Source organism: Phacochoerus africanus, chromosome 10 (genome assembly GCF_016906955.1).
Source record: "Phacochoerus africanus isolate WHEZ1 chromosome 10, ROS_Pafr_v1, whole genome shotgun sequence".
Lineage (NCBI taxonomy): Eukaryota > Metazoa > Chordata > Mammalia > Artiodactyla > Suidae > Phacochoerus > Phacochoerus africanus.
This window is the reverse complement of record NC_062553.1, coordinates 109307438-109319608: the sequence shown is the minus strand read 5'-3', so window position 1 is coordinate 109319608 and position 12171 is coordinate 109307438. Positions and strand designations below refer to the sequence as shown.

Genomic DNA, 12171 nt, shown 5'->3' with positions numbered 1-12171 from the left:
TTATTATATATGCATATACTAACTCAATTTATTTTATTTTATTTATTTTATTTTATTTTTGTCTTTTTGTCTTTTTAGGGCTGCACCCGTGGCATATGGAGGTTCCCAGGATAGGGGTCTAATCAGAGCTGTGTAGCCTCCAGCCTATGCCAGAGCCGCAGCAGTGCCAGATCCGAGCTGCATCTGTGACCTACACCACAGCTCATGGCAATGCCAGATCTTTAACCCACTGAGCGAGGACAGGGATCGAACCTGCAACCTCATGGCTCCCAATCAGATTCATTTCCTCTGTTCCGTGACGGGAACTCCACTAACTCAATTTATTAATATTAGTTCTCATTTGCATCATCCTTAATGAATTGCTAAGCATTTTCCAATTTAATTTGATTACTAAACCAACTGTCTGACTTAACGTAGGGCAAGAGGCTTTATGTCCATTTTACAGATGAGAAAACTGAAGTTGAGTGTAGTTAAAGCTTAAATTCTTATTTGGGGCGGCGGGGGGTGGGGGATGTTGGATACACGTGGAATAACAGTGCACAGCAATAGCTGGCTGTGGAGACACATGTTTATAGTTCCAGCCACTCGGAGGGCTCAACCATTGAGTCTCTGGATCTGTGCCTTGCCACTCACACACGTCTGCACTCGAATGCCAGAAAATGACAAGTTCTGAATTGGAAAGGTGCTCGAGAGGTACCAAGATAATTCAGAGGAGTGTGTTTCACATCAGGGTGGTCAGAGAGGATGTTTGAGAAGCAGAGACTCGTGAGATGGGTAGGAGAGTCACAGGCAGATAAAAGTGGAAGGAGGATCCATGAGCCAAGATGCAGAAGGGCAGTGGGGGGTGGCATCCGTGGAGTCGAGAATTCAGGAATAATCTTGGAGTGTTGGTTAACAACATTATTTGCAGAAGGCCTTGTAGGATGGATTAAGAAGTCAGGAGTTATTATTTATATTATTGTGTTAATAATTTAGCCCCCAAACCATTGAAGAAGCAGCGAATAAAGTATGGTTGAATCAGTATAGAGAGGAATGCGATATTGAGTACCTGCTAAGAGCCAGGAACTCTGCTGACCCTTGAAAACAGCATAGTAAATGACACACACAGAAGAACAAGTGTTGCGTGATCCACTTAAATGAGGTACCTAGAATAGGCAAGGACATAGAGACAGGAAGTTTCATAGCAGTTATCAAGAGCTAAGGAGAAAGGGGAAATTGGAAGTTATTATTTGATGGGTACAGTGTTTTTGTTTGAAATGAGAAAATTCTGGAAATGGGGAATGATCATGGTTGCCCATTATGGTAAATGCACTTGACGCCAATGAATTGTATACTTAAGAATTGTTAAAATGTAGAGTTCTCTGTGGCCTAGTGGTTAAGGATTTGGTGTTATCACTGCTGTGGCTCAGGTTCGATCCCTGGCTTGGGAACTTCTATATGCCACTGGCTCAGCCCCAAACCCCAGAAAGAAAAAAAAAGAGTGGTTAACATGGTAAATTTTATATTATGTGTATTTTATCACAATTAAAAAGAAGAAAGATGGATCAGGAACTTGAAGGAAGGAAAGGCTGAGAAGATAAGAAAATCTCAGATTTAAAGATTATGGGCAGTGAGTCAGGGTGAGCATCGATGGAGAAAGGTTTCAAAGCAAGAGGCGATGGAATAAATCTCTGAAATGTACAAACAGCAAGTTGAAAAAATGCCCATCAAATGGCCTCTGCTTTTTCTGCGAAGTTATCCTTCTTAAGGCCTGAGATGAGGGGGAAGCTCTAGGGGGCATGAAGGTTTAGCCATGTTACTACACTGAAGAATAATATCTGAGGAAATCACAGATTTAGCTGAGGCTAAGAATCATAAATTAGTCACAAAACTAATCATTTCTATGACCTGTAATCGGCAAGATTTAGGAATTCTGAGGCAAAAGCAAATTTTTTTTAAATGTTAGAGTTGATCCAACCTTGGTAACTGGTGAGTTCATTGGAAAGGAATGATGAGATAAGGAAAAGCTAGGTAGATTTTGTTGAAGAGTTTTAGGCAATGAAATGGACAAGAGGGGCAATCAACCCCCTCCTGAACCACCAGGGAGGCTCTGCCACAGGCACCCTCAGCCTCAGGTGCGCTGAACTACCAGCCACCCATCAGCCCCCTTCCCGGCCCCTCTGTACAGCATCCCTCCCTATTCTAGTTCGTACGTAACACCCCATGCCCACCTCTCAACTGGGGCAAATAAAAGATTCTCATGGGAAAGGAAGGGGGCCTGGCTTAAAATTTCAAAAAAAAAAAAAGAAAACATTCAGTGAGATACTGCTTGTCATAATGTCCAATACCAGGCTTACGCCACTAAAGGATTCTTAACGCTGGAGATATATTTCAGAACATTAAATGCTCAGAAGCGTTTCCAGGGAAGAAAGTTATAAATACAGTATTTAATAGTTAAACACCTGGTATGTCTTTTCCTCTTTCTCCTTCCTTTCCTCCTGCCTTTCTTCCCCTCCCTGTCTGTTGTTCCTTAACTTTCTCTCATTACCTCTCTCTTGCTTCCTTCTTTTTCAAAGAATCATTTAATGATTGTATTGATCATACTGAAGGAACTACTTTGTTTTTCATGCCATTGACCTTCCTTATTTGTGGATATGGAACCCGCAGATACAGAGGCTGACCGTTTTATATGAGGGACTTGAGCATCCGTGGATCTTGGTATCTGCCGGGTTCGAGGAACCAATCCTCCATGGATACCAAGGGCTGACTATACTTTAAATTTCAGATAACTCATCTTATTTCATTTTATAGATTCTGGCTGATAGATTGTCGACAAATCCAGGAATCCGTTACCTTCGCATCACAAGTATATAGAGAAATTATCTGTGTACCATATATGGCCAAATTTGTAGTGTTTGCCAAATCACATGACCCCATTGAAGCCAGGTTGAGGTGTTTCTGCATGACTGATGACAAAGTGGATAAGACTCTTGAACAGCAAGAAAACTTCGCTGAGGTGGCCAGAAGCAGGGATGTGGAGGTACTGTGTTTGAAAAAAACAATTTATGTTAATAAGTTGTTTATACCTTTAATAATATATTATATTTAAAATAGTATCTAATAAATAGAGCCATAAAAAAAGACCAGTCAACATCATGATCAGTCAGAAGAAGATCAAGGTCTAAAATCAGGCATTTTTAGCCAGTTTGGACCTATTTTGAAGGGATAGTCTCAGTATGTGAGGAGATGAAAGGGTTCTTTTAAAGATCACCATGGGAAAAATTAGAAGTTATTAATAAATTTGAAGTATGTAAATGAATGTAGCAACTTATATGTTTTTATCTTTCCTTATTATATTTTTGAGATGAATATTTACTTGATTTTTTTCTTTTTTTTGTTATTTAATAGTAAATTAGAGGAAATATATCCTTTGTGTAGACATCAAAATGTGATATCCAGGGCTTTTCTACATTGCTTTTTCTTATTTTAGAATTTTCCAGCAGTGTGGACCTTTGGTTATTGAATTCAACTAATGTGACTCATTGTGATATCAAAAAGAAATTTACATTTAGGATCTAAAGATACATTGGTTTGGGGAGGTAACATGATACAGTGTTAAAAATGAGACCATTAACATTAAATGCCACCATGCATTTGAAGATGCCCATCACCGGAAAGGAGAGGGAGTGTTGGTACGTGCTTTGTCACAGATAAGAAAATGTCAGGAGTTTAAAGGTTATTGTACATAAATTTGAAGAATTTTCATGTTCCAGGTAATACCTCCACTTCTCCATGTAAATAACAAGTAATTACTGCAGCTAATATATTCTGTGCTGCTTTTCTCTATTTTCAACAGGTATTAGAAGGAAAACCCATCTATGTTGATTGTTTTGGCAACCTGGTGCCGTTAACCAAGAGTGGCCAACATCATATATTCAGTTTTTTTGCCTTCAAAGAAAATAGACTTCCTCTCTTTGTCAAGGTAATATATGCATAAAGTTTTGTATTGACTTTAATTCAAGATCAAGGAAAGCTTCGACTTCCTTTACTAGAAGAGAGTATTTGTTTTCCAGTCATTTCCAATTTTTTAAAACCCTTTCTGTGAAATTTTCAAGTCCTCGAAATCCAACCATGTTAAAAAATTTCAAATTCAACCTTGATTTTTAGTTATAGAGTATGTTTAAAGCTAAGAATGAGGGACAGAGAGCCAATTCATTAATTAGAAATAGAAAAACTGGTCATTTAAGGAAAGTCAGTCTCCCCCCCCACCCCCATCTCTCTCTCCCTCTCTCTGTCTCTTTGTGTCTCTGCCTCTCTCTCTCTTTTGTGCGTACGCACATATGTACATGCATATAATGACTGAGAGAGGTCCCTATGGGGACCCTAGATCTTTTTAAAAAGTTTTATTGAATTATAGTTGATTTATATTGTTGGGATAATTTCTGCTGTACCTGTTGTATAGCACAGGGAACTCTATTCAGTATTCTGTAATAACCTATGTGGGAAAAGTGTTGGATTTGCCAAGGAGGAACGTGCAAGGCCAAGTTGGTAAAGCAAGAGAGATTTATTAAGGCAACTGAGGTGAATGGACCGAGCTCAAGATGGCGCCAGTGCCGACAGCTAAGAGATGTCAGGCTTATGAAGGATGTGTGGTAGGAGTTCATGGTGGGAACTTGTGGTGGGAACAACGAAGAAGAGGAGGAGGGGAAGGTCAGGGAGGGGTGGGGGTTGAGTCCCATGACAGAGTAATTAATTTTTGTAGGTGTTTAATCTACGCAGGCAGTTTTCCACAGGCCATTGTTATTTGCTACCCAACTTGAGCCTCCACATTCTGGGAGAGGGTGTAAATCTTGCACGGGGACTGTACCATCTTCACACCCGGTCTCCAAGATGAACAGCTACATTGGGGGTGGGGGGAGGCCTGTCACCACCCTCCTGGGAACCCATCAAAAAAATGTGAAAAAATGGATATATGGATGTCTCTCTCTCTCCCTCAACTAATTATTATTTCTTTTAAATATTTGTGCTTAAATTTTTTAATACATGATTTCACAATTGTAGAGAACAAAAGAGTTCTTGGTGACAAATTTTTGTAATAAAAGCTTTAAAAAGCCCCAGGATCTCACTTAATCCATTAAGAGATTATCCCAGATAGAGGTATAGACTGTATATTCTTTCATAAATTCATTCAACGAACATTTATGGAGACACTTCATTGTACCAAGAATTTGTTGTCCCTATTCAGGAATATTAATCCAGCTTAGGAATTTGGCAGTAACATATACGAGTTTCATTCTAGATTCCAGTTCTAAAGAGGGACAAAAATGAGTATGAGTGAGAGATTCATGAAATTAAAAGGCAGTAATAGTTCTATTTAAGTTTTAATTCATCTGTTAAGTTTTTCTCAAGATCTCTATGGAAGGCTTTCATTGTGCCATGTCTGGTTCACTTGTTTTGTCTGATTAAAGATGGGCTCTCACAGTCATCACATCAAGCAGTACCTGCTGGGGGGCAGTGGATCCATTGAACACAAATGGTGCCATATAACTGTACCAACATTTGCTATCATTGATGTGTAGAAGTCATTCTATAAACAACACAGTAGAAAAATAGGAACATGGCTTACATAAACACTTCTCCAAAGAAGATATGCAGATGGCCGATAAGCACATGAAAAGATGCTCAACAGCTTAGGGAAATTAAAATTCTAACACCAGTGAGATCCCACTCCCTATCCATTAGGTCGACTGTTATCAAAAACAAACAAACAGCAACCCAGGAAATAACAAATGTTGGTGAGGATATAGAGAAGTTGGGACCTGATGCTTTGATTGCTGGTGGGAACGTAAAAGGGTGTAGCCACTGTGGAAAACAGTATGGCAGTTCCTCAAAAAGTAAAGCCTATAATTAATGTGATCCAACAATTCCCAAAGAATTGAAAGCAGGGACTCAAACCGTTCCTTGCAGTGTTCATAGCAGCATTATTCCCATTTGTCAAGAGGTGGAAACATCCCAAATATCTAGCAACAGATTAATGGATAAACAGAACCTGGTATGCACATAACAGAATACTATTCAGCCTTGAAACAAGTTAAATTTGCCAGACACAAAAAGACAAATACCATATATTCCTAAATATATGAGGTACTTAGAGTAGTGGAAATATAGAGTCAGAAAAGAGAATGGTAGTTACCAGTGGTTGTGGGAAGGGAGGAAAGGAATGGAAAGTTATTGTTTAATGGTAACAGAGTTTCAATTTGTGAAGGTGAAAACATTCTGAAAATGAATGGTGGTAATGATTGTACAACAATGTAAATATACTTAATGCTACTAAAAGCATGTAAAAGTGGATGAAATAATGTTTTATGTATAATTTAACACATTTATTATAAAAGAACCAAATTCTGATATATGTAGCAACCTGAATGAACCTAGAAAAGATCATGCTACATGAAATACCCCAGCCACAAGTGGACAAATATTCTATTTATACAAGGTGCCTAGAAGAGGCAAATTTATAGAGACAGAAGTTGAATAGAGGTTACTGGGTTCTGAGGGAAGAGGAATGTGGGAACTTATTGCTTAATATGTATAGAGTTTCCATTTGGGATGATGGAAAATTTTGCATAGTAGTGATGGTTGCGCAACTTTGTGAACGTGCTTCAAGCCACTCAATTATATGCTTGAACATGGTTAAGTGTGTAAATGGAAATGGTAAATTTTATGGTATGTACATTTTACTACATTTTTTTCAAAAAGCTGAATGATTTTTTTTTTTAACCATTCTAAATGATAATCGGAAAGGGGAAAAGGAATACCTCCAAATCTTTACTTAGCATTATCAAGTGAATTTTATTTTTCCCTGATTCTTTTGAATATCATCTCATTAAAATAAATAGTAAGTATTACATGAAGACATGTGCCTTTCTCATTCAAGGTACGTGATACGACTCAGGAACCTTGCGGACGACTATCATTTATGAAAGAGCCAAAATCTACAAGAGGCCTTGTGCATCAAGCTATTTGCAACTTAAACATCACCCTGCCAATTTATACGAAGGTATTGTGATCTGCTATAGTGCAAGTCAGGAAATAGAGAATTTGATGTTCAAGTGCTCTAAAATAAATAAAAGCAAAGACACTGACTAAATGCAACAACATGTAATAGCCATTTTTGATACCCTGTATATATATATATATACATATATATATATATATATGTATATATATAAATAACATGTAAATTTACATGTTAGTCTAGGAATTAGAATATAACATATATACATATATATATATATACACAGCTATATATAAATATAGCTCTGCCTTATTTCACATTAAATCCACTTTGATGGAAATGATTCTGTAAATACATATTGAAAATAGAAAAGAGACTCTGAATTTAAGGTTTAACTTTTTAGACTAGTTTTTAAAAATACAATGGTTTGTCTTTGCCATCATTATTGTTTTTATGGGCCCTCTGGGCACCATACTAGTACATTTTGGCCCTACCGGAACATTGTAAGTCTGTTAGCTTCTGTTTACTCTCAGCTCACAGGTGGATTGTGTATTATTAAATTCGGAGCAACATCATGGTATTTTACCTTGTTGTTAAAGTAATTATCTGTTCATCTTATAACATATACTCTTTTAGGAGTAGCAAACTAATTTTCCAAGTATCTGAACATGATCCGTTTACAAAATACTCTCATGTTAGAGGAGTAGATTTGAAACATTATTGAAAGGAAAAATGCATTAATTCCGGGCCCAAATTTGCCTACAGGTATTACTTTCTATTCAGACCTCTCCCCATTACAGAATTCCCTGATTACTCTGATCAAATCAAAGAAAGCAAGGGAGTGAATTAAATGTTGAGGATCACTGTTTTTTTATTATTAAAAAATTTTATCCAGTATCCCTTTTTAATGGAAAGCTCCCACATGTCAGTCTATAGGAGGCAGTAGCAAGTCGTCAGTGTGTATATTAGAGGTTGGGGAGCAGAATGAAAGGGGCAGATGAGACCTGGAAGAGAAATAGAAATATATTTCAAATCCTAAATCTTGACTCTGCAAAACAAAGTATGTCCCGTAGTCCTTTTTTAGTTGTAAACTGGAGATCAGTCACATGGAGAAAAGCGTATAGCATCATGTTTAACATTGTAAATTCTCATTAAATGATAAAAAAATGAAATACCAGTATCCGCTCATGTAAATTTACATGTTAGTCTAGGAATTAGAATATAACAGTAGGTATATTGGCTCCAATGCTCATAATCTAATCACACACCAGTGGTGCAGAATGTACCTGGGGTTTTTAGTGCTGATGACCTTAGAGTCACCAAAGCAGAATGCCAAATAAGAGACCACAGAGAAATAGGTACTGCTGGGGCGATCCACCTGAGTGATAAAGATGAGCGAGCTTTGTCTCTGACTTCACTAAGCTTTCAGTGTGCCCTGAAAGAAAGCATTTCCTGTACTGTGACTTTTTATTTCTAAGTCAAGACATATCAGACACAGTTATTAATGCTGTGGTGGTCCCGGACAAGTTTGCATTTAGTAATTCAAAACAAAAGAAAGGCTTGCCAAACATTGTATACTTCAGACGTACTTTAGAACTTAGTAGGTCTTTATCATAATAAACTCCTAAATATTGCCTTGTATTGAAAATATTTTCACCACATGTTTATATGTGGCTTTTAACATTTTTGGCCAGTATCTGCAATGGCTGGGATATTATCTTCACCATTTGTGTAGCCATATGCCATCAAATCCATTCAGTGTCAAACTATGAGGCTGCTGGTGATGGAACATCTGAAATTAGTGTTTATAATTTTAGTTCCTTTGTCTAATAAATTAGTATATATGTAATTGTGGTTCTTCTGGTCTTGAATCTACAGACTTTGCATTTAAATCAATCTTCTTTAATTTTTGTGCCTGTCTTTTGTAAACTGTTAGTAGGGAAAAATACGAGTAAGGTGACTGTATGCTTGCCTGTTAATGTTTATTGTCAGGATATTTAATCTTTTCCTATTTCTAAATACTGTCTACTCTTCCTGCTCTCTTTTTTCCATCTTGCATGGCATCTTGGGGCGGCCAGGAATCAGAGTCAGATCAAGAACAGGAGGAAGAGGTAATTGTACGGCATTGTCACTTGTTAATGGCTGTGTCACTGCTATAGTCACTAATAGGAGCACATGGGTTAATCTGAGTTCTTAGAAGGGTTACACAGTTGTTCTTAGTAATGAAAGGGTCACAATATTACCGATCCTCTCTGAGCCTCTGTTTTTTCATGTTGTGGACTGACTTCAAAGAATAGTAAAATTTCCCTATAAATCGTTACCCAGTCTTTATGCAATAATACATATTATTGTACCAATCACTGAAGACCAAACCAGTATCTCAGTGGTTCTCAAAGTTGGTCTGGAGATGTCTGGAGGTCAAAACTCTTTGACTTTTAGGTCGCAAATCCTCGCAAGCTACACAGGAGTTTTTCAAAGGCTCCGTTGCTCATGATAACATCATCTCTCTGATACTCTAGAATGTGTGCTTGTGTGTACTTGGGTTCTAGCATTTGCTCAGCTTTAATTTGTAATACAAGCATTTATTTATATATGTTTTCCAAGTTTCTTAGCATTTTATAGGAGTGTAAAGGGGGTCTTAATAACAAAGTTTGAGAACCACTGAAATCAAAAATTTTACGGAGCATATGGTTCATCCATTTGACTGTAATAATATTATAATGCAGAAAGAACTCTGCTAATAATGAGCACTTCTTATAAGGTAGGCTTTTTGCTAAGAACTCCATATGCCCCATCAACGCTAATCTCACAGTCACCCCATGAGGTGTGTGCTCTCATGTCATAGATTATGTGAGAGATGAAGAAAATGAGTCTTAGAGAGGCTACCTTAAATAAATAGCCGTTCAAATTATACCTGATTCAATAGTTAAAGCAAGTACGTGTTTGTTTCCTTTCTAAAGATCTGAAAATGGCCAAACACTATCATGGAGATGAAAGAAGTCTTTGGAGAATTCCTTATACTTAACCGATTAACATCTTGCTTCCTATTTCTAAGACAATTAGTTGCACATAAATGTTCTCAAATATACTAGTTTTATCTTTTTAATGTTATTCTGATGGTTTTGAAATACAAACACAAAGTAAAACATAATAAACACCCTCATACTGACCAGCATAAGATGTAAGGCTTATCAGTTCAGAGACTGCCCCTGAATTCACTTTTTCCTTGGTACCCAGGCAGCGGAGCAGGATGAGAAGGTTGGTTATAGACTCAGTGTCCGGCTGTGTGTAACCAGATACACAGTAAACTCACCACAAGACTGAAGTCATTCTTTCCCTCATCTGTACAATCAGTCTCTGTCTTACATATTCAATTTCCTTTCTGTGGTTGGTGACCCGATCCCCAAGCTGTTCAAAATGATACCTACAAACGTTGTTGAAAGAGCAACACAATTATGAAACCAACTTTGCTATGTTCACATGACTTTTTCCATTAGGTTTTTCTGTCGAATGTTTTCAGGAACTATTCAGGGCAATAGATCCAGTCTATATTCTTTGCAGGATTTGGAATTCTGGCTTGTAACTAATAATGAAACTTCTTCTGTAGACTGTCACCCTGGCATGCTCTTTGTTCTTGCCTTCATTTTCTCACCTAAATTGACCCCTGCTGTTTAATACCTATTTCACTCTTTTCTTGGCCTTTTCTGTGGTATGTATGTCTAACATCAAACACACCTGGATCGTATCCTCCCAGGAGTAACCTGTTAGGAAGGACTTTCCATCCATAATGTCCGAAAGGAGATTTGCTTTTTTTTAAGTTAGGATAAGAATCAAGGAGACTCTCAGGAGGAACCCTAGCAAAGTACTTGACCTTCCTCTACCTTATGGTGTCTCCCATGTGTGTAATTGTAAATAGGAGCTTATTGTGCACGTCAGGGGGTGTGAGACAAGATGCTATGTGTAACCATTCAATTTATGTATGTTTTCTTTCAGATCGATATGACATCAGAAAAAAGTAAGATTTTACGTAAAATTGAGTTTGTTTGAAAGCTGGCTACAATAAAGAAAAGCATGAATTAAGATGCAAGCTAGTTGCCATTACTAACCACTATAATAATTATATTTTTATAGTATCCTTATTAATCATTAGTATATATGTAGAAAAGCAGCTTGGCCAGTTCAATTATGAATATATCTACTTTGTGAGCTGATTAGCAGTAAAATGCAATGATTATTCATCTAAGCATTCACTTTCTTTTGGATAGCCCTGTTAACCCTGCTATTGCTGTTATGCTTGTTTAGAAACCCACCCTACCGTTTTTTGTCCATTTGTTAGCATAACATTGTCACCTCATTTTTTTAAAGAAAGCTCTGATATGACAGTATCACTTTGATATCAGGCAACGCTGACTTCATTAGCGAGCTCATTATTTTTGTAGGCTCCATCTACAAAAGTGATACTGTCTTAATAGTTCCCAGCCAAAGCTGACTATCCTCTCACCCCACCCCAACCCCTTGCACCTCTTACTGTGGTGAAGTGTAACTGACTTCTCTAGGGCTGAGGTCTAACAGACTTGGGTGAAAACTTTCTGAAAAAAGTAAAAACTGAGAAAGCAAAAACTAAAACCTCCTGGATGAAATTATGTATCACAACAGTATGTCATAATAGGGCTGATTGTAAAGGATGATGCAAAGCTCAACATGATCTAGTACAGAGAGAATTGGTTTCTACAGACCTTAAGAGAGCTGTCTTAGAGCTCATTTCAGGTTTGTAACATTTGATCAAACTTTTAGTTCCTTGGCCTGTTTCTAGTGATTCTAGCTTCTTGTGTGGGAGAAGATAAAATTTTCAGGTTTCTTTGTTGCTTTTATGCCACAGATGCTCTAGGGGAAAAAAAAATTAATATGTAATGTTTCTTATTCATTTTAGGATTTAGTTTGATTCACTGTATTTCAGTGTGCTACTCCCAAAAAGAGAAAACTTGGAACCATGTTTGATGTGATCACCAGGCTGTATGCAGTCCTTCTCAGGCTCTCTCCCCCTTTTGAAGTCCAATATAATTCACTACTAAATTATTAAATTGACAGTCTCCTTACTCCCATGTTAAACCAGTATTCAGGACTAGAATATGTGAAATTCTGGATGTTGACTTTGGTTTATATTTGAGCAAATC

At 37.3% G+C, this 12171-nt stretch overlaps 1 protein-coding gene across 18 annotated transcripts in view; it reads left to right on the top strand.

The window, feature by feature from the left end:
* ANK2 (ankyrin 2) overlaps window positions 1-12171 on the top strand; it is a 722246-nt gene that overhangs the window by 678694 nt on the left and 31381 nt on the right. For 12 of the 18 annotated variants that reach the window (XM_047799241.1, XM_047799252.1, XM_047799247.1 and 9 more), the window contains 5 exons: window positions 2791-3019; window positions 3836-3961; window positions 6917-7039; window positions 9076-9108; window positions 10991-11012. In XM_047799241.1, coding sequence (XP_047655197.1) covers window positions 2791-3019; window positions 3836-3961; window positions 6917-7039; window positions 9076-9108; window positions 10991-11012 — 533 coding nt within the window. The remainder of the gene's footprint in view (window positions 1-2790; window positions 3020-3835; window positions 3962-6916; window positions 7040-9075; window positions 9109-10990; window positions 11013-12171) is intronic. The other 6 variants (XM_047799245.1, XM_047799250.1, XM_047799249.1 and 3 more) reach the window with 1 other exon arrangement.